The sequence below is a fragment of the Microtus oregoni genome, unplaced genomic scaffold (genome assembly GCF_018167655.1).
Source record: "Microtus oregoni isolate MIOR12 unplaced genomic scaffold, Mior012 000000F_ref0000247, whole genome shotgun sequence".
Lineage (NCBI taxonomy): Eukaryota > Metazoa > Chordata > Mammalia > Rodentia > Cricetidae > Microtus > Microtus oregoni.
The window spans coordinates 36,512,117-36,535,624 of record NW_024543059.1 but is presented as its reverse complement, the minus strand read 5'-3'; the positions used below and the strand labels follow the sequence as shown (position 1 = coordinate 36,535,624).

Below are 23,508 nucleotides of genomic sequence, written 5' to 3'. Positions count from 1 at the left end.
ACTGGTTCACATGATTTCATAGCAGTATGGTCAAAGTGGTGCTTCAAGGTTCAGCATGTGACATATTCCATTGTGTGCATGCTGATATCCCCAGATTCTATCTAGTGTGAAAATCAATTCCCCTAACATAATATACCTTCACAAGTACCAAGTAGTTCTTAGATACAGTCAAGTGAGAATTTCTGCAAATGAGGTTAATAGATTACACTGGGATTATATGTTTTGCTAATTTTTGATTCTGCAAAACCAAAATAATCTGGTGTGCAAAATCTGGAATAACTGAAATTGCTTATGTTTTAAAAATTATTCAAAAACCACCATTTCAAAAATTGCTCATTGACACAAAAGTATGAATCATTCCTTTTTAGTATAATGCCCACTGTCCCAACATCTAAGAGCACTGGGTCATCTGTGAATGACGTAGTAGAAACAATGTTGTCCTAGGTGGTGATACGAAAGCCAGTGTTAATTAAAACCCTCATCAAATCAGTAATTACAAGACAAAGGTTAGAGGCAATTCTTTTAAAAGCCCAGTTACATCTATGGTATTTATGCTTTTCATTTAGGTTAAACGAAAACAAACCATGTTAAAAATAATGAAACAGCATTAAAGGAGAAACATGGCATGACGGCTATAGACCTATGCACTCTGAGAACTCATATGCCCACCCCATTTATTCCTGTGGGAAAGATTCTTAAATTTCCCTTTTGCATTACCTCGATAAATAGCCTCTTTTTTTCCTTTCAGAAATATTACCAGAAAGAAATACAGACACAGAAAGTAAGGCAATAAACTAAAAAGCACATCTCTTCCCCCCACACTTCCCCGGCACATAAGCAGTAATAAAATGGTCTCATAGGGAGGAGAAAAGGAAGTCTGGAAAGAGACAGAAGCCTGGACATGTTTACAATGTTAAAAATGGATATCATCCAAAGAGCAACCCCCCTTCAGGTTTTAGGTGGCTGAATCTGATCATCATCAAGAGGACCTGGGTCCCTGTCTTCATGGAATAAACATACTCACTAGACAGAAGATCTATTGAAACCACACGAGTAGGCCATGAAAGAATAACGTGGGCCATGACTTAAAATTTTAAGAGGACCAAGGATGAAGCAAAGTAAAGCACACATGAGGGGTAGTTTTCTGACACCTGCCTCACACCCATTCAAAGCGCACTTAATGTTTCTGAGAATCCTTGCCCGAGCCACTAGCTCTGAATTGCTCAGCATTACTGAGAAAGCCATATTCCCCAATCTCTCCCACACAGCCAATTTTGGTACTCAGAAGACTTACTCATCAACGCAACTGCTGACTGAGTTAAAAGAACCATCTGACCTTGAAGAATCTCAAAATACCCAACACATTGTTATGGGCTCAGGTAAGGCACTATGCATTCTATTGCCATTCTCGAGGAAGGAAGGACACAGGAGACTAATGTCTGCACAGCACCAAGCAGATTTAACAGAAGCAACTATATTCAACATTAAGCTCAGTCAAAATTAATATGTGAGTGCAGACACAAGTTATAGCCCCTAGATTTTTTCTAATATCTAAAGTGCTAATAATGGCATTACTGATTTTGAAAGTAAAACGTGATATGTGTTTCATTTAAGCTTAAAGGATATCAGGAAAGAATAGGACGAACCAAGTCATAAATATCCAAAAAATGGAACTTAGCAGAAAGACTGTTGGTAAGTACACAAGGTTCTTATAGCCAACCAAAAACCTGGAAAAAAAGGAAACATAAGACGTTAGTGAAGTAAGGAATTGGTGTGGTTTCATGTCAATTCAGTTCTAACTCCCCAACAATAAGTTGCCCCTGTTTAAATGTCAGTTCAATCTTTCACACAAGAAAACTGTACGATAACCTTCCAAAAGCACACATCCCAGTTCTTCTAAGCTATCGCAAAATTATTTCATTTATAACAATACTTTTCCAGTGAATATTCGGTATTTCTATTGCAATACTGTATTTTTTCATGTAATTTTGAACTATACCAAGACACAGACATTGAAATACGTGGAAATTCACCTTCGAGTCTAAGCAAGCTTTTGTCAAGTGGGCTGCCCTATGCTTATAAAACAGCAGTTGTACAAGCTGATGCATGAACTAGCGTGAGGAGCAGTCACAACACGAAAATACACATCAGCTAAAATGTCACCATAACACCAACAATCTCATTCCTACAGCAGGCAGCTAATGCTCTTGTGTAATTTGTTTAAAAGGTGAATACTGTAGTTTCAAAAGAAAAACATAAAAACGCTTATCAAATATACGCTTGAAACATCAAGTTCAATATAGTTATCTTATAAACAAATATACTTTACCTAGATACATCTCAGAATTTCTACTGGAAATGACTAGTGCTGGGTTAAAAAAGGGGGGAGAGGGGGCTGGAGAGATGGCTCAGTGGTTAAGAGCATTGCCTGCTCTTCCAAAGGTCCTGAGTTCAATTCCCAGCAAACACATGGTGGCTCACAACCATCTGTAATGAGGTCTGGTGCCCTCTTCTGGCCTGGAGACGTACACACAGACAGAATATTGTACACATAATAAATAAATAAATATTTAAAAAAAAAAAAGGGGGGAGAGGTGGAAGCAAGGGTTGGGAACTGAGGCCTATGATAGAAACACCTGAAATTTTGGTTAGTTAAAAGGAAAAAAAAATGCCACAATGACCACAGCCATAATTAGGATAAAAGCCTATCTGAGAAGAACCAAAGACCTCAACCTCTGGCACCAGGTATATGTCTGGTAAAAATGGAATCTACTGTAACCTCCTTGTCTGAACTAAGATTTTACAGGGGATAAAAAGTGCACTTGGTCTAATAAAACAGTGCAATGAACTGCCAAATCCACAAGAACTTGTTATTTCTGACAGGTGACATAGAAGTCTGGACCAAGAAGCAATCGCCCCTCGAGCCAAATAACAACAGAAGCGTGCAGCTGCTTACCTGCGTGAAACGTAAACTCTAGAGGAATACGAGAAAACTAACTAAGGCAGTGGACCAACCTGTCAGGTGCACTTGACTCCTATCTGAAATGTATTCCCATGACAATCATGGCGGCTGAAGTTATCAAACCAAAGCTATTCACACAATTATTTTTTAATAATTTGGATTTTAATAAACATTCAAATAATTAAACAAAATGTTCCTGTTGAGAGTATGGATTGCTAGGTAAGCCCTTGCTGAGTCTTAAAAAAAAAAAACAAACTAATGACTGATTCCTGCTAGTGTGGCATAAAGTGTATTCAAACATATAGTGAAAAATGAGTATTTTTAGGTCATGTTTTCTGAATCCGACAATTTTAGGTATTTTGCTATATTTTAGAAATTTGAGCTTTCACATTTAAATTCTAGTTTGTTTCCATCTAACTATCCTGGTCTTTGGGTGACTAAGTAAAGATTTCTGTAACACTGACTTTCTTATGACAGAAAGCAGTGCATGCTTATTCTAGAAGGTGGAGGGAGCAAAAGGTCTTGGAGAGCACATTAGTCTCTGCCGGCAGGCTGCACTGGCTTCCAGTTCTTCCCTATGGATCCTTATCTTTACAGCTTGTCTCATTCACAGAATGAAATGTTCAGCAGCAGAGACAAGCTTCTACTTTCGTGGGCTTTACATTATAGGGAGGTGCTAGGGAGACAGTAAGATGGTGATGCAGCAGACCTGTGTCAGGACAGCCTCACAAGGGGTGGGGTCTGAATCCAGGGCTGAGGGACACCAGCAAGGCTCAGGGAACAAGCTTGTGTTCCAGAAGTAGAAAGAAGGTGAAGGGCAGTGTGGGGATGGACAAGGGATGAAAGCAGCAGGGAGGGAATCTGGTCTGTTTTTTTTCTGAGCATAACAGTTAAGTATTAAGGGAGATTTTAACAAGAAAACCAGGCAGAAATGGATCTGCCTTGACTGTTAAGTGGGGGCACCCTGTAGGGATGAAGGCAGGAGAACAGCTGGGAGGCTTGGCAGGAATTATTTACGAAGGGCTAAATGTTAGGACCGAAGGCAAGGGAAGAACCAAGGATGCAAGGAACTCAAGGATGACACCCCCATCCGTGTGAGAATTGACATCTTTCCACTAAGGTGGGGAATGGGGAAGAGACTGGGATGTGACATGATTAATTCCAAGTACAGAAAGTGTACCAGACAATGTTCTGAGCATTCACATGCATTAGTCATGAAGTGGGCATCATCACAATTATCTTCATTTAGAGATAAAGAAACTGAGGCACAGAGAGGAAGAACAAGTTGTTTTAGATCAGACTGGTATACATTAAAACCGAATCTGGATCCAGACAATGACTGACTCACTAGTACAATCCTGCATATTTCTCTGTGGATTATTTTTAAAGAGAACTACAATGTATTTACTTTCATTATCTCCCCCCCCCCCCCCATTATATTAAGGTTGCTTCAACTAAAACCATCATGCGGAAAAATAATTAGTATAAAATGAATTTAGCAGTTAAAAGAGAAAAAAATGTGAAAAATGGGTAAAATGATTCAGGACATAAAATGGTAACAGAACTTTATCACTGACAAACTGAACGATACAGTGTGTGACCCACAATATTTATTTTTCACAATTGTCTGCTTTCAGCCCAAAGCTGTACCACCAAATCTCGTTCTTCCTACCATCCTGAGGATGTTGTCACATGATTCAGTAATATTTATAGCTCAACATCAATCGGAGATTCCAGTTGACTTAGAACAGCCTTGCAAAGACTAACATACACACCTTGGAAACAGAGATGTCAGAAAAAACAATGCTACTAGAAGACATCCTTTCAAAAGCCAAGAATCTGAATTGAAGTCCAGGATGTATCCAACGGCCCACAGGGTAACCACAGAGAGGATCAGCAGCAGGAAGAGCTATTGAGAGATTAGATTTTACAACTGTGGATCACACCTCCTAACAAGAATTAGTTCAGTACAAGAACTGCTTCCTAAGTACAGAACAAATAACCGAACTAGCAGATTTTCTTCAAATAGTTGTCAAATTTAAAAATATGATTCATTCATACACCTTATAAATTTTGCTTAATGACATTTTCCTTTTTCTTTTCCTTAAAAAATGGCATGTTTAAAAGGAAAGTGATAATAAAAATTAAAAGTTTCAAAAATAACTGAACATTGACGGGATGGGCCAAACAGGCGATTTAGTTTAGTAATCGAGATGGTCTATGCTGGAGAGAAATTTGGGGGCAGTCAAGATGCAAATATCATTTAATGGACGGATGAAGGGGTAGAAAAGTTTTCTAGGACAGAATCTTGGCATCTCTACTCCTAAGAAGTTGGAGAGTAACAGCCCCTTTCTTCACCCCAACTGAAAACTAAGCATAGTACTCACAGGGATTTTCTATGTAAAAATCTTGCATCTGTTAGAATTATCCTGCAATTGTAATTACTAACATTGCTTGAAAAGACACTATCATATTTGAGAAAAAAATTAATCAACCCAATACCCATTTTTATCATCGTGAGTTATATTCACAACTATGGCTTAGTTTTCTTAGCCATCAGAGAGAAAGCTGAAGTTCCTAAACCATTTTTTACTGTTTTGCTTACTTTAAGTTCAGAACACTATATAGAAGAATTGTTAAGTTAAAAAAAGTTATTTTCAGTAGGAAAATAAATCTACATAAAGACTAACGGGGCTGGACGAATGTGGCCATTAGTGATGTGATGAGGTCACGTTCTAGAGACAAACTGACAACAGGACCAACCAGAAGCACATCACCACGGGTATGGGGTATGACTGATAGCACATACTACCTAAGGAGATCAGAAGGCTTAGTCACAGGTGGGCAGGAGCAGGAGGCCAGTTCTGAGACCTCGCATTGCAAATGTCTACTAGACACTGAACTGGGGGGTCAAGTAGGTGCCACTCTAAGAATCAACCCCATTTTGCATTTCAATTCATTCCTTAGGTAATTAGCAAATATCCATCAGGTAACTCATAGTTTGGGTGCCATCCACCTGAGAATTAATGTTATGGCAAAGATGTCATTAGCAGATCCATAGCAATACCATCAAAGTTTAATCTCCAGCCTCTTCTGTGGCCCTAGAAACAAAAACTAACAAAAACTTTTATCACACAGTATACCTCGCATTTATGTAGCCATCTCCAAAGTCTAAACTTTTTGTTCACTCTCCTCTTGGCTTCTGTTTTCAGCATGTGAATAATGAGCTGGTTTTTATTTTGTACAGCCATATCAAGAGGTGTTTCTCCCTTTAAAAAAAAAAATCAATTATATTTTCATTTTTGGATATAGTACGGGTAATAAAACACTTTTTCATTAGCTTCATATATTCAATACATTTATTCTAAGTGTAGCTATTATTGTTAATATTTATATTATGGTATCTAAAATCCAAATGAATAGCTACCAGTGCATTAAATATCCTCCATCTTTGGCTGAAGAGGTAATGAACTAGAAAAGCGAACACCAGGTCATACCTTAGCATTTCGGATGTCCAGGCTAGAACCAGCTTCCAATAGCTTATCAACTGCACTGACATTTCCTGACGCAACTGCCCAATGAAGCGCAGTGTTCTGATGTGTTTTGTCAACAACACTGAGAGAAGGATTAAACTTTAAAAGAAATCCAGTTGGTTCTGGCCTGTGTCAAGACAATAAAGGCATTAGTAGGGAGGAAGATGTGAGGAGAAAATGCAAACAGAGAAATTTTAAGGTAGTGTATCAAGTAACAAGCAAGCATTCTGAAGAACAATTTTGGCAGTTGTACAAGTATCTTTTCCTCCTAAAAAAGGGGGCTATTTTTATTTATGTTTAGGTGTGTATACACACATGTGTGCAAGCCAGAGGAGGCCAGAGCAGGGTGTCTGATTCCCTGGAGCTGGAGTTGCAGGCAGTTGTAAACCACTCTACAGTGGGTTCTAAGCCAGAACTCTAGTCTGGTCTTCTGTAAGAGCAGCAGGAGCTCTTAGGCATTGAGCCATCTCTCTAGTCCCAAATATCTTTTACTTAAATACTCCAGATTCAGAATTACATGATCATGCTCGGGGCAAATGATAAACTTGATAACCTCACGATCTAAATTAAACCTTATGCTGCTATAGCATGTGCAAACAGTAATAGCAAATGACCAGTTCTGTTCTAGTTACTAGCAGAGAAGAGGAAACAAACAAGACAGCTCTTGAATGGCAGCCTGCTGTATCAATGACATAATTTAGTTAGCAATCCAGAAGATAAGGAAAATTCTCTTCATGTTTTTGTTCTATTTAGTGATTAGTATTTTTAAAACTGTCAATTTAACCTTGGCTATTATTAAATGGTGTACAACAGAACACTAATTGCATGTCTTACTTGAGCAGATAAACTAAAAGCTACCTTTATACTCTCTTTCTATTACCTACTAGGGAAAATAGGTGCAAACATAGGCCGGATATTCCTTTCCCAAAATACTTGGAACCAGAAGGGTATCTTGTATTTTCTTTTTGCTGCTCATCCTTAAGGAATAGTATTTTAGGATATCCGTGAGTCCTTAAGGATATGCAACAAATCTAAACTGAAATTCATTTGCTTCATATACATCTTATAATCTAAAGTTATATTTTTAATGATTCTTTGCATTATGTATGGTATAATAAGGGATCATGTTGTCTAAATAATTCAGATTTTGAATATTTAGGACTTAGAATTCCAAAATTAGTAATGCTCAACTTATACAGACATTATATTGTCTAAAAAAATAAGATTTTAAACATTTAGGACTTAGGATTCTGAGATTAGGAATGTTCACCTTTTACTTCCTAAAATATTACTAATAATATTTTAGGAAGTGATAAGCTAAGCCAATCAGTGGTGGTGCATGCCTTTATTTCCAGCACTTGGAGGCAGAGGTAGGCAGATTTCTGAGTTCAAGCCAGCCTGGTCTACAAAGTGAGTTCCAAGACAGCTAGGGCTACAAAGAGAAACCCTGCCTCAAAACATACATACATGCAAACAAATGAAAAAGAAAGTGATACTCAAGCAAACAATTCAATGAAATATTTTTTCCTTTTCTCTCTTTTTTAATCATCAGTACTTTCCCTTCTTTCAGGAGATCTACCCAGTAAGAATAAGATCTGACTTTAATTACTCTATTAGCTTTAAGAATATTTCTAGTCAAATGCTACCTGTGACCCCACTGCTCCCTAAAAAGAAGAAGAATGGTCCTTTAACAAGGCCAGCTACAGCAAGAGCTGTGTCGAGGATAAGCAGACCTGGGGATTCAGTACAACGCTGGAAACAAATTGATAAGGAGAAAACTATAACACGCATGTGTGTACAAGGAATGATGACAGCTGGACCACATGGCGGGCATTAAGTAAATCTGTTTATGAATACGTATCCGATCACATCCTGTAACAGACTCTTGTCACACGCCAGCTCTATCAGAGTCTTCAGTGTAGTCAGCAATAGCAGAGAAACTCAGTTTCACTGCTGTCAGAAAAGTGAGCTTATCATAGAGATTTATGATTATGAGAACATTTAAATTTGTCATCTTTTCAGGTACAAAAGAAGAAATCAGTCAATTAATAAGCATATGCTAAGGAATATCAACTCTGTAAACTTTCAAACTTTTCATCAGAGCTACCAAGAGAACACAATGTCCTTCAACGGTGCATTTTAAGTATAGACAGTCATGACCATGTGTAAAATCTTCAGCATGTACTAGCAACTCACAGACCAAGATACTTGAGATTATATTTACAGAAAACTTATAAGGACCAAGAAGCAGAATGAAGGGATCCAGTAACACTCACCCAATGACTTTGTAAGCTGATAGCATGAGAGGCGTCTGGCCATTGACATCTGTCATATTCACACTCTAGTCAAAAGGAATCAATTAGCAAAACTGTGAATATAGTATAAAAAGTTGCATTTCTTAGTAAATAAATACTTTAACACATTCAGCCCTTCACTGCTCTACAAAAATAGTTCAAATATCATTTAAGTTAAAAACAAAAAAAAGATTGCTTTTACAGGGTAAAAACCCATAGAAGAAGGGCTGGAGAGATGGCTCAACGGTTGAGAGCATTGCCTGCTTTTCCAAAGGTCCTGAGTTCAATTCCCAGCAACCACATGGTGCCTCACAACCACCTGTAATGAGATCTGGTGCCCACATCTGGCCTTCAGGCATACACACAGACAGAATATTGTATACATAATATATAAATAAAAAAACAAGGGAGAATCTGAATATATGATATAAAGTGTTCTATGATGCAAAAGGAAGAAAGGACAGCTGACAGTCACCATCAAATATGACACAGAGATCTAGATGACATATGATTTAAACCTTGACACATGGATTCACACTAACATTCATCCAATAATAGTTAATTACCTATCTTCAGAGTCACTTTTTTTTTGTTTTTTTTTTTTTTGCACTTGCTTCAAACAGTTAAACAAGAAAAATTCAAAGCTCTTTATATTTTCTGGAAGAGAAGGAAAAGGGAAATCATATCCCAGTAAGGACACACAGTCCTTTCACACACAGTGGCTCTCATCACGTCGAAGAGTCTAAAGTACTGAGGGTTCTCAAGGCCCTGGAGAACCAGAACTTGGGAGAAGCACAAAGGTCTCCTCCTCCTACATCTTCCCAATACGAAGCACGGGAGGAGGCTATAATTATTCTACTTCCCTGGGCTGTCTGAGAGAAAGTGCTTATAGAGGGAGAACAATCAATCCAATGGCATTTGTGCAAACACGCTTTCACACCCATTCCAGACAAGACTGCTAACACATAAACCACCTTGCTGTCAGAGAGCACACTCCATCCAGCAAGGACAGCTCACAGCGAAACTCCCACTGCTGACAGCCTATAATTTAACCTGTGCTCTGAAGGACATCATTTTCATGGAATTACTCAGAGAGCAATAAATAAGATGCAAACATTCAAACTGGCCTCCCATGTGAGTCCAAATAATGAAAGCAAACGATGGGTTAATAGTGATCTGACTACCATTTCTACACTCAAGCAAAAGAAAAATACAGGCTTTGAGGTCATGTTTCTGAAAAACCCTGAAAATTACTGGTCTCGTCAGAAAAACCATTACAGGCTTACAAGTTTCAGAAACATTAAATGATGCTGAGCTAAAATAACCTGTCTTTCCCCCTTAATGCAGTCGAAAACCCAGTGCTGAACAGCTAGGTTGGCTTACCAAGGTTAATTCTGACTGATTATGTGAACATCCATTAACTTATAGTTTAAAAGTCAGAATAGATTAGGGCCAATAACCTTCCCGATACCTTCATACCACACTACCTGGAATATAGGAACATTTCAAAACGTACCTGTCCCTTCGAGATGAGATATGCTATGATCGGCATGTGCTGAAACAGGACAGCCAGATGAATGCTGCTGAACCCCTCCCCATCAATTAGAGTGGGGTCTGCACCATGCTGGAGTAATAATATGACCATAGGCAAATGCCCTTGTCTGTAAATAGAACAATTTTAAATGTACTGCGTTCTGAGGAAGTAGAATTAATGCAGAAAAAAAAATATCCAGGAAGAAGCTACATTTCTACATGAGGGATTCTGGCTGGATGAAAGAATGCTCTCCAATAGGAAGATGTTTTAAATACTGGCAGTTGTACATCTTTATTTATGTTTAGGTGTGTATACACACATGTGTGCAAGCCAGAGGAGGCCAGAGCAGGGTGTCTGATTCCCTGGAGCTGGAGTTGCAGGCAGTTGTAAACCACTCTACAGTGGGTTCTAAGCCAGAACTCTGGTCTGGTCTTCTGTAAGAGCAGCAGGGGCTCTTAGGCACTGAGCCATCTGTCCAGCCCCAAATATCTTTTACTTAAATACTCCAGATTCAGAATTACATGATCATGCTCGGGGCAAATGATAAACTTGATAACCTTACATTTTAAATCAAATGTTATGCTGCTAAAGCATGTGTAAACAACAACAGCAAATGACTAATGCCAACAGTGGAGCTGGTTCAGAAACTAAAACAGAATCATACGCTAGAAATATGAAATTAAGTATAATTATCAGTGTAATTGTGAAAATGTTAAGAACCATATATATGTTTATAAACCATATTAAAAACCATATACATAAAAAGAACCATATTTGTATATGATACACACATAGATACATATATGTACGTATATCTCCAAATGTAACTCATTTTCATGTAAACTAACAACATCCGCAGGTTGAAGTAGAAGAGTAACCCTTGGGTTCTTCAAAACTCTTGCCTGTGGAGAACAGATCCAGTGCTCTGCTTTGCAGTAACAACTAACTGTTCACTTCAGTTCCAACCTCACCAAACAGAGTGGTCAGGCAGAGAGACTCATTCCCTCAGCGTCATAGGATCAGTGGATCACACAGCAAACGGGGAGGCTAGATATCATAACTGTCACGGTCAGCCAGCCTACTCAAGATCATCATGCATTAACTTCAAAGGCGTTTACCCATTTGATCTTAAATATACTTTACTTCTATTCTGTGAAAAATAAATCTCTTTATTCTATCTATCTATCTATCTATCTATCTATCTATCTATCTATCTATCATTTTTGTGTTTTCAAGACAGGGTTTCTCTGTGTAGCCCTGGCTGAACAGAAACTCACTCTGTAACCACGCTGGCCTTGAACTCAAGGGATCCATCTGCCTATTGAGTGCTGGGAATAAAGGCCTGCACCACTACTGACTAGCAAAATTAGTCTGAAAGGCTGTAGAGTGAGTTTACAGTTGAATTACTGCTTTAATTCACACAAACCAAATAGAAGAGATGTTCATTCCAGTTTCGAAACAGAAATTCTAATACATTTGAGTATGATAACCATACTGTAACACAGGGCCAAATACTAAACAACTCTTCTGGAAACGTTAAAACAGTACTTCATTTTGAAAAGAGGAAATAAAAGAAAAGAAAACCATTCTCCCACCTGCAGCTGAGGTTGAGACCTGCCCCCACAAGCCACACAGCTTAATGTCAGCTTGGAAAGACATCTTACCGGATGGCCCAGTGAAGAGGAGTTGAATTTAAATCACCACCCAACTGATCTATCACAGCACCTTTGGAAATATAAAACCTGTTAAAAGCAACAACAACAAGACATGAAACTTAAGATTCATACTGAGAAAGAAAAGTCCTTCCTCTATCTCCCCACCTGCCTAAGACAAGGTCTCATGTATCCCAGCCGAGCCTCAAACTCGCTACGTTGTAAAGATGACCTGAACTAACTTCTGATCCTCCTGTCTCCACCTCCTGGGTGCTGGGATTAGAGGTGTGCATCACCACATCCAGTTTGCATGTGACACTGGGATCCAACCCAGGGCTCTGTGTCTGCTAGGCAAGTACTCTACCAACCCAGTCTAACTTTTTCTCAGCACTATGTTATAAAACAGAAATTAGAGTAACTCTCCTGAAGGGCCCAAATCTACAGAAGTCTCAAAAATATGTAGGACAGCAGCAGACAATTCTCTGGTGAAACAATAGTCCATGTATAATTATTTCTGCTATAAATAGCATTCCACTATCACCCACATAGTTACAACACATAATAACTTCCCTGAACATCTTAATGACTATAGTACTCTTATAGCTTCAAAAGTGGAAAGAGAATGGTGAGATTTTATCATTTTTAGCAGTTCATAATTAGAAGCAGCATGTGAGAAGGATTTTTTTAAAGTAGCAAAAAATGAATTTAAAATCATTTTAGACAAATTAGAAATGTTTAGATAAATTATGAATGTTCCATTTTTTGTTTTGTTTTTCGAGACAGGGTTTCTCTGTAGCTTTGGTGCCTGTCCCGGAACTAGCTCTTGTAGACCAGGCTGGCCTCGAACTCCCAGAGATCCGCCTGCCTCTGCCTCCCAAGTGCTGGGATTAAAGGCATGAGCCACCACCGCCTGGCATGAATGTTCCATTTTTGAGAACACAGAATATGGGGTACTGCTACATTGAACCTATAAGGTAATAAAAACAATTTTAATCTCTAGTTTAGAGAAGTTTATTTTCTTACTTCAAAGATATGCTTTTAATATCACATTATCTAAAGAATATACCATGAGTTTGTCTGTTGGTATGATCTGTTAGAAGATTTTAAACTAATAAATTTAGTTCTTTAGGCCTCAAGGATTTTATACATATAGTCCTCTGATAAGACCATGTACACTCAAATACTCACTACCCACTGCCATTTTACACACTAAAGTAGAAATTGTTATACCAAACTGTTAGGAAGCTCCACCCAGCCCCTCTCCTCCCATTCCAGACCCTGTCTGTCCCTGAGAAAGTCCACAAATGGTGGCTCCATCCCCAGAGGGCATTCAAAGCCCCCTCCTCGTGGTTTCCCCTCATGGTTTCAGTTCTTCCCCTGGGACCACTCGGGATTGTTTTGCTCAGATTAAAAACCTTTCACAAACAACAGGTAGGCAGCAGAGCATTCTTTATAAAGAACTATATAAACCATTCCATGCTCACTTCAAATGTATTCCACATTTAACTTTTCTCAAAGTTTAATTCTCTACCTATCTATTCCTCCTGCTGCTAGAACACAAAACGTTTCAATGCTTTTTCCAGAATCAGCTTCTCTCCTGAGACTGATGTAATGCTAGTCCTTTTTTTCAAAACACATCTGCTTTTACTTACTAGCCTTTATCTTTATGATGGATCCCCTTTATGATGGTCGTCTTCAACTCTATAGTAAGACTGCATACTCCAGGTATTCATTTACAATAGAAGACCATAGGTGGCCCAACTCATACAAAAAAACAAGACAAGAGTGAGTTCTAGAACCACAAAGACCAGTTTACATGCGCACAAACCCCCATCTTACTTTACAAGCTCCAGTCTGTTGTTAATGGCAGCCCAGTGAAGAAGAGACACATTTTCTCTGTCTGGTTGTCTGACATCATATCCTGCTTCTACCAACTCTTTACATCGTTCAAAAATTCCATATCTTAAATAAGAAAAAGCAAAGTATAGTTAATACATTATAATAATTTTATGTGTAAAATTTCTTCCCTTTATCATGACCTTTGTTTTTTATTTTTATTTTAAATCTACACAACTCTCTAATCAAATGTAAATACAAAGTCTCTCAGTATCCTTAGAGGAATCCCCGCAGATGCCAACATCTGTGCATATTTAAGTACCTTACATAAAACAGTGTCATATATAATAATTATGCATATCTTCCTACATACTTAAGTCAATTATAGGTTACTCACACAATATAGATGCCATGTAAACAGCTGTCATGTCATATGGTAATATTGTATAGGTGACCAAGACGAAGCTTTACAATTTTATGAATGTACAGGACGAGTGCTGGTGCAGTATTTCTTGAAAACATTTTTTTTTTTTTTTTTGGTTTTTCGAGACAGGGTTTCTCTGTAGCTTTGGAGCCTGTCCTGGAACTAGCTCTGTAGACCAGGCTGGTCTCGAACTCACAGAGATCCGCCTGCCTCTGCCTCCCAAGTGCTGGGATTAAAGGCGTGCGCCACCACCGCCCGGCTCTTGAAAACATTTTTAACTCAAGATTGGTTGAAACTATGCTTACTTAACTTCACAATGGAGAATTGTTTGATACGGTCCAAATCTAATTAATGCACAAAAAGAACATAATGCAAAGCCAAAGTAAGTTCAGTGTATGATCTGATGGATTAATCCATGTGGAGCTGAAACAGACTTTCTTAAACTTTAGTGCTCACACCTGCCCCCTTCAATAATTGCACTTGTCTAAGTATATATCGTGTTGGCTCCTGACTTAATCTTTTTTTTTTTAATCCAAAATGTGTTTATTGGGATGGTTCCCACTCATCTCGAATCAGATGTTTTTAAGTGCTGCTTCCTCCTAAAGGAACATCCTTCTGTCAGCCTTGCTTTTCCACCTGTTGGCTGACAGAGGGCAGTGGAGCAGCCGACACACAAGACCTCTGTTTGTGCACGGCTAAAGACTGTGGTGATTTTACAGCATCCTCCTGACTTATCTCTGAAGCAAAGTGCACCTATGCAACTACCTCACAATGCAGACAAAACCCTAAAATCAAACTTGGAATGGAATAAATTCAACAAGAAATGACCAAAATATAGATCTAGGCAAGGACGGAATGAGGAGTCCTTCCTGGAGAAACTAAAAGATGAAAGACATGCTGTATTTTAAGAAAGGGGACATTCTGGACAGGAGAAACAGCATGTATAAAAACTGAGATGTGAAATATTATACACATGTTCAATGGAACAGAAGCAACTCAGCAATGCTGAGCACAAACAATACAGTAGAGGAGGAAGAGAAGAGTAGGAAGGGCAAGAGGCAAGACCACTCAAGGTAGAAGAAGATAAGACTCTACAGTTCAGTGGGAAACCAAGAGAGTAACTTGAAAAGAAAAGTCCCGGGAATTTAAGTTTTAAGAACGATTACATTAGTGGCAATATGGAAGCTACTCAGATCAGCTTAAGAACAGAGTTCAGAGACCAACAAAGGGGTGATGGCAGAGAACCTAAAGTGTGAGGCAGACAACAGGAATGCAAAAGGTGCACCTAGGAGATAGTCAACCTACTGAGGTATTTCTTCTAATACTTTCATAACTTCAAAAATTATTCATTAGCAACTCCCCCTGCCTCAGTTTCTCTGTAGCTCTGGCTGGAACTTGCTCTGCAGGCCAGACTGGCCTTGAACTTAGAGATCCACCCGCCTCTGCCTCCTGAGTGCTGAGATTAAAGGCATGTGCTATCACCACCCGCACAACATTTCTCTCCCACAGAAACTAAGCACAGCATTTATCTTTGGCACTTTCTCTGAAACTCATTTCTATCTAGAAGGGACCTGAAAACATCAACAGGCTCTCAGAGGTCAAAAATCAAACGAACTGGCAGATGATCTCACTTTTCCACACTGTTAAATGAAAATGTGCACAAGCCTTCGTAGCATTTTCAAGAGCGGAGGCACATGTTTGTCAATACAAAGTGAGAACAGTATGTGGAGGCTTCTGATAATGGCACAGCGTCACAGTTGTGTGCTTCATCTTTTGAAGGTCACCTGGGTTATTTTACTGGAAAAGAATATTCCTTTTATTTGAGAAACATTGTTGGTGGTTTAGAAAGTCTTTCTCTCTGCTCATTTCTCCTTCCAAAACAACTAACTAAAGATGTCTCCACAGTCATTTGAGAAGGTCCAAGACCTAACGGGACATCAGAGATGAATTCTCACTGAGCTTCCTCGTGAATGCAGCGGGTATCTATCTAGCATTTGTTACAACAGAGTTTTCCAGGTGACAGAGACATTTCAGTATTCCCATTCTGATTAAAGCCAATATTCCCCTTACGAACACTCTTGTCTTCATAGCAATACAAACTACTAAATCATATTCACCCAATGTAGTGGGCCCAGGGCCTCTAAACTTTATAAACACTGGTAATTAGGATACTCAAGTAATTGTCAATATATGAATTGTGAATATAAACTTTAGTCAGTGTTAAGGCCAACCAGAGATTTAACAGAAATCATACCAAGATAGTCTGGTAATACTAGTTTTTTTTTTTAATGATGATTTGATGAGTGTGACTTATGTTAAATGAACATTATAATGTTTATACTTGATTACCTCAATATAAATAACTACTGAATTCTGTCTGATAGACAATGTATTTCAAAATATGCTCAAATGCAAGAGGTGAGACAGCTACTGAAACGAACAGGCTCTACGAAGATGAAAACACTGGCAATAACCGATGTCAGAGATGTCCACGCAAGCAGAAATATCTCAGATGCATTTCTATTTTCAGACCCATTATTTGCTTCAAGTGATCAAGAGTATACTTCTAACTATCTTGTCCTCTGGTGCCAGCAAACAAAAAAAATAGGAAATACATAATAATTGACAATTAATATCTATAAACATGAGCTGGTATTTCCCATCCCACTCCTGTATTAGGTTACAGCATGCTTTAAATTCAAATTTAGAGTCTGGTTTTAGTCTTGTCCCAAATCATTCATTCATTCATTCACTCATTCATTCAGTAAACAATTTTATCAGGCACCGAATAAAAGACGGATGGGGCTACAAATATAAAGGAGATTTAGTTTTGCTAAAAAGCTGCTCACTATCGAATGGAAGTGCCTGATGCACAGCCTGTACACTGCACTGAGTACTCTGATGCTGAAATGGCAGATACACCGGTGCTGGCGCTGAGCTGTAGGATACAGTAGGGAAGTGCCCATCAAGTACCATCAACTACACACACGTGATCAGAACTGAACAGGCTGTACAGATAAAACAGAGCATCTAGTAGACTCACTGTGTAGCCTTGACAATGTCACAGTTACTCGAGTCCTCTATAAGAGGAAGAATTTCTTTTGCCTTCGCAAGTTCTTGGTTTTCGTGTGCACAGACGTTGGGTCGACCAAATCCCTGAAAGTGGGAGCCATGGCTGTGATTCCTGCACTGAAGAGTAAGAGCAATTGACAAAGCATGTAAAAGAATCAATGTCATAATTCAATTTTGTAGCGAAGCATTCAACTATCAATACCTGTGCTTTAATCTCTTACAGGAGTATCTTGGAAAAGATTTCATCTTAGATACTTACTATTGGAAAAACCCACATTATAAATGTTGTCAAAGAACAGGTTATCAGAAAAGGCAAGGATGTGCCTTGGTAGTTGTAGCAATAGAGGATCATGGCTACTGACACTGTAGGGACACTATGAGGATCTATTTTTAAGAGTTGTAGGTACACCCTAAAAATATTCTCCCCACTTCCTCAAGAATCAAGATCTTGTGTTTTCCCCTTTTTTTGAAGATGGAAACACCCTGTGGCAAGGAACATGGCAAAGGTGGCGGGACAATGCCTTCTATGACAATGTTGATATGAGAGTCTTAGCAGAGGCTCCTTCCTAATGGTTTTGCAAAAGCAGGCTGCTATAAAACAAAAGGGATGGCAAGAAGCCCAAGTGGCAAGGTTGGGGGGTAGCTTCCAGAACTGAAAGTGCCCCTGGTGACATACATCAAGAAAATGAAAGCAATTATCAAGCATCCACAAAGAGCTAACTTGCATTACTAACCACATGAGCTTGAGAAAGAACTCTTTAAGTTCCATAAGGGAACACAGCTCCACCATGACACCAGCTTGTGACACCCTGAAAAAAGGATCCAGCTAAGCTGTATGTGGACCTCTGACAAGCAGAAACACTGAGCTAATAAACACTTTAAGCTATTACAGGTGTGGTCATTTGTTGTACAGCAACAGATAGCCAGTACAGAAGTGACCACAGAGTTCAGGGAAGGAGTCCCATCAGCCAGGCCTGAGCTCAGGCCTAGTAATTCCAGTTCCAAGGGACTTGACCGATCTTTCACAGAGACATACATGCAAGCAAAACATCAGTGGATAAGTCATTAACAATTATAAAAATAGAAACCTCTCACAGGAATGACTAGCTGCTTGGATTTTAGTTGATTACAGGTGTAGTCAAGTTAACAATCAAGATTGGCCTATGAGCTAGGTGGTGGCACACTTGACAATTGCCAACAACTTTATTAAAATATCAGATGCCCAAGCATCAGGGTAGAGATTGGAAATGGGTTAAAATCAAATGAGGCTCACTTAGTCACTGTAATGTCCCCAAAGCAAAGATCTAATTTTATTTGAGAGAAAGACTCTTAACAGCTGAAGATTACAGACACTTTTCAACATTTCTCAATGCTTCTTGACAACAAAGATATTATTTGTATGTATTCTAAAATTAAAAAAAGATTCTAAATGTACAGCATTCATTAGTAAGATAACCAATCTAATCAATCTCTTAAACTGTTCAAATTCTCAAGTAGAAATAAAGTATTCAATGTCAATAAATGTATTATTGCTTATGCTAAGAAATGACATTGAAGGCCAAGATCAAAAACACTGATGACAACTTATGCTGGAGAGGATGTGGGGTAAAGGGAAGACTCCTGTATTGCTGGTGGGAGTGCAAGCTGGTACAGCCCCTTTGGATATCAGTTTGGCGATTTCTCAGAAAATTAGGAAACAACCTTCCTCAAGACCCAGCAATATTACTTTTGGGTATATGTCCAAAGAATGCTCAATCGTGCCACAAGGACATGTGTTCAACTATGTTCATAGCAGCTTTGTTTCTCATAGCCAGAACCTGGAGACAACCTAAATGCCCCTCAACTGTATGAGAATTAGCCATTAAGAGGCTGGAACTAATGGGCCAGGCAGTGTTTAAAAGAATACAATTTGTGTGTTGTTATTTCGGGTATTAAGCTAGCCGTGCGAGAGCCGGATGAGACGAAAAGCAGGTCTGCTCGCCTCATCACTACACCTCAACTGAAGAATGGATAAGGAAAATGTGGTACATTTACACGAGTACTACATAGCAGAAAAAAATGACATCTTGAAATTTGCAGGCAAATGGATGGATCTAGAAAACATCATATTGAGTGAGGTAACCCAGATCCAGAAAGATAATTATCATAGGTACTCACTCATAAGTGGTTTTTAAACATAAAACAAAGAAAACCAGCCCACAAATCACAATCTGTCTTCTGCGTATCTTGAATGAAGTTTCTGTTCATGTCTTTGCCACCCTCCCTTTTTAGATACAGGGTCCCATTACATACAATTCAGCTCTAACTTGTGGTGATCCCCCTGCTTCAGCTTCCTAAGAACTATGATTTCAGGCATGTGCTAACATGATTAGCTTCCATTTTCCATTTGTGCTATTTGTTTCTTACTGTTAGTTTTAAGAGTTCTTGACTTTAAACTATCTAGATATGGTACTGGAGATATGTGACTTGCAAATATGTTCCCTAGAATCATTCATGGGGTAAGTTTTACATTTTCATGTCTAGTTTTTCAACTTGCTATTTCACAGATGAATGTTTATTTTGTGTTCAGTTCCAGGAAATACTCTTGAAATCACAATTCTTCCGGCAACTGAAGAATGTTCTGACACCCATGCCGCCAGAATATTCTTTTCTTGCCTCTTGAGTGAACCGAATTGCTTATGGAGTTCTGTCTACCCAGATGCCCTCTCTCAAGGCCCAAGTCTACACCAGGGGTAAACCAGAAGCAAAAAACCGTAAATTATCTGGTGGGTTGGTAGAGTCTGACTTTTGGTCATTTCAATCTGCTTTCTACCATTTACTTTTCCAGAGTCCTGAAGATGTAGAAGAGAAAGGTGTGTTTTCCACCCGTTCATTTTACCCAGAACCAGAACCATAATGATCTTTTTAATAGGTCTGTTTGGCTCTCTGCTAAAAAAGAAAAAAAAAATCAAACACAAAGTCATACATAGCCAAAAGCAACATGTACTTAGCTACAGTAAAATGAAAGTAAGAACCTTTTAGGATTCTTTGTCAATCAGTAATTATAATCTATATAACTGGACGAAAGCTAGAAAATCTCTGGCTCTAAGCAGTCTATGATTTTGATTCATTAGGATTCCACTTCGCAAATGACTCAAGGTACCAGGATAACATGTTTTGTTTCTTGTTTTTATAAGATACATGGGTTGTTGGGGAGAAATGGAAGGAAAGGAATAACAAGAAAGATGTAATTAGCTGATTACTTTTTCACGGGAAAGAAAGGGGCTGAAATAGGAACACTATATAAGAGGCATACAGTACATCTGTGGCAATCTTTATAATATAGGCTCCCAAGTTTTCTTATTTTCAAGATCAAGAGTGGTCTATGCCACTTCCTCTTGACGTCAAGCTCTATGAACTGCTTCACTAATAAAATATTGCAGAAATAATACCGTGCCAGTTTGCAAGTCTATGCCTTAGAAACTGGTACCTTCCTCTTTCTGTCTCTTTTAAGACACACTTCTTTTAGAGTCCAGCTACCATACTGTGTAGACCAGGTCACATGCCACACAGAAATGTCTGTTGAGAGTCAGCATGAAATGCCAGATCTGTGAGTGAAGACACTCCTGGATACCAGCCCTAGCTAGTCTCTAGACACAATGGAACACAAAGACAAACACCTGAGCAGTATTCTCAAACTTCTGACACACAGATCCATGAGTTAACAAAGGCCGTTCTTCATACCATTATGCTTCTGAGTGGTTTGTTATACCACAGCACATAATTAGAGCATCTTTAAGCTACAGGGAACTCACCATGCAATCAAACTATTTTAAAAACAGTAAGTACTCTTGACGTTATAATGGGCTTTAAGAGAAAACCATGATCTGGAAAACTCTGGTGAGGGTCATTGTCCTCACTAATAAATAAAATGGGATAGGGAGCCATGACAGAAAACCATTAAAATTTGTCACAATATTAACAGAAGTATCAGAGTTAAGTTTCTAACTTCACTAGTGGTTGAACAATACCAGTGTTAGACTCTCATTTCTCTGCTTGACACAAAGTAATGAAAGCATCTGATACAACTCACTGGCCACATAGCACTTATTTCTGTCAGAGAGGAAAGAGAGCATCTTCAGGATCAGTGACTCTATCTATCGCATGGTATTAAATGCTGGGTGAAATATGAAACCAGGAAGGAGGGCAGGGCGTGCTGTTGCTAGTGATGACAATGGAAAGGCTTGCAGTTTTAAGTAAGAGGGATGAAAAATGCTACATGGAGGTGAGATTTGTCTGAAGACATTATAGAGATGGAGGAATAAGGCACAGAAATGCACTGGATATACAGAGCAAACAAATACAACAGCCTGGAGCCCAGTGTAGCTGGGAGTTTACTGAACAAACAAATCTAACATATGAAGTCTTAAATGTAACCGAGAACCAGAAAAATCTTGGGTAGAAAAAATTTGGCAAAAACCTATCACCACTAAGAAGCAAATTCAATAAAAGGGATGGTTTTTTGTCTGTTTTGTTCATGAAGTGCAGAGCCGAGCTTCTGGAGGACATTCAAAACACGTTTGCAAAATGAATGGAATCTTGGTGGCAGCTGCTCTTATAGCTGTGAGTTCACTTTCTTGAGTCTCAGTTCTCACATTTAAAATTAGAAATAATTACTCTTTCCTGGCCAACAAGTGGGTAGTGAGGACCAGGTATTGGGAATTTCTACAAAGTCTAAGCTCTTCACGAAGAAAGTACCAGAAGCAATTATTACTAACAACAATCTCTCTTGCCAACTCCAACCTCTAAAATCATCCTCCCCCTTCTGAAGTCACAGGCCTTGGGCAGGGTCATTTTCCCTTCAACAGGCAGGAGTAAACTTTTAGCCCTTACGGGCTTTTATTATAGAGTGACGGCAATTAAGAAACGATGGCTACTCTTGCCAACTTTGGAGTCTGAGGAAAATAATGAGACAATTTTATGTAGAGTCTACACCCTTTTATAAAATCCAGTCTCCCTGCACAGCATTTTTTCTTTTAAAAATGCAAGGATTCCCAATAAAAACACGTCAGCATGTTATTTTCTATCCAAACCTACACCAAACTGGTTGAAGAAGAAAAAAAGAGAGATGTGAAGGACGCTCTTGGACTGAATAAGCCTGGAGATACTCAGTGAGCATCTACTGAAGGCCAGTTATTAGTTTTTAGAGGTCACAACCCAAAGGGACAAATTCTTAGTTCTCTCGGCTTTGACAGCTTCCCCCGTGGCCCCTGGGGCTGACCTAGCTTGGGAAGTCTTTTGGGATTTTGTACACCGCACCAAGGAGCTCCCTTCCTCCTGCGCCCACAGCCTCAAGGCTTCCCTTCCCAGGAGTAGGAAGGATGTGGGTGGGAACGAGAGCTAAGACAGCACAGGGTGGAGGGAAGGCGGCAGCCTAGGCTGAAAACTACTCATCAGAATCTCTCAGACTGCTGGCCGAGGTCTCAGGCTGACGGGGCCGCCCGAGGTGTGCCACCTGAAACCCTCCCGTTCCCAGTCGACCCAGGGGCCGGTGCGTGACGCCCTGCAGCCGAATGGAAGCGGCAGGCGCGGCCGCCCTCGCTTCGCGGCCACAGCAGAGGACAAGCAGCATCGGGCCCCGCCACCCTCGCGGAGCCACCTCACCTGGCCACCGCTCGGATCCCCACCGCCCGCCGTCCCCGCCCGGCCATGCCGCGCTCACCTGCGAGCCCAGCCCGGGGCCCTCCATCACGCCCGGCGCCCGCCCCGCAGCGGCTCCTCCGCAGAGTGGCGTCCGCGGCTCTGCCCGCCAGCACGCCTCGCCGCCTCTCGCTCACTTCCGGATCGCGCCCCGCCCCCGTAGCTGCGCGCGTCCCCGCGCTGCCAATCCGCGACGCCGAGCCAATCCCCGCCCTCTCTCGCACGGAGGCGGGGCTTTCTCGTCTCTAGGGAACGGCCGGTCCTGCCCCACTCTCCGCCCCGCCCCCGCTATGCTATTTCCTTCAGCCCTACCCTTGGCAAACCTTAGGTTCCCATTCTGGTGGCCCTATGGGTTTCTGTGCAGGCTGTTATTTCAATGTCCACGAGTGGGCTACCCCAAACCTAGATGTACTTGTGGAAATCTCTACCTCACCTCAGTCTCCCCAACTGTGAAATGGAGTCAAGAACAACTTCATCTAAGCGTTTGGAGGATGAACTGAGGAAAATTATGCACCGTCCCTC

General features: G+C 39.9%; 1 protein-coding gene across 3 annotated transcripts in view; it reads right to left on the bottom strand.

The window, feature by feature from the left end:
* Window positions 1-23,127, bottom strand: part of Zdhhc13 (zinc finger DHHC-type palmitoyltransferase 13) — a 39,224-nt gene extending 16,097 nt beyond the window's left edge. Inside the window, exons 1-10 of one of the 3 annotated variants that reach the window (XM_041659606.1) lie at window positions 23,009-23,127; window positions 17,279-17,424; window positions 13,815-13,937; window positions 11,988-12,065; window positions 10,306-10,450; window positions 8,772-8,836; window positions 6,460-6,622; window positions 6,106-6,231; window positions 4,738-4,871; window positions 1,627-1,727 (exon numbers count right to left, since the gene is read on the bottom strand). In XM_041659606.1, the coding sequence (XP_041515540.1) occupies window positions 1,627-1,727; window positions 4,738-4,871; window positions 6,106-6,231; window positions 6,460-6,622; window positions 8,772-8,836; window positions 10,306-10,450; window positions 11,988-12,065; window positions 13,815-13,937; window positions 17,279-17,424; window positions 23,009-23,035 (1,108 nt within the window). In that variant the 5' untranslated portion in view covers window positions 23,036-23,127. Of the gene's footprint in view, window positions 1-1,626; window positions 1,728-4,737; window positions 4,872-6,105; window positions 6,232-6,459; window positions 6,623-8,771; window positions 8,837-10,305; window positions 10,451-11,987; window positions 12,066-13,627; window positions 13,737-13,814; window positions 13,938-17,278; window positions 17,425-23,008 lie in introns of those variants that run through there. The other 2 variants (XM_041659616.1, XM_041659622.1) reach the window with 2 other exon arrangements.
* Window positions 23,128-23,508: the final 381 nt, after the last annotated feature.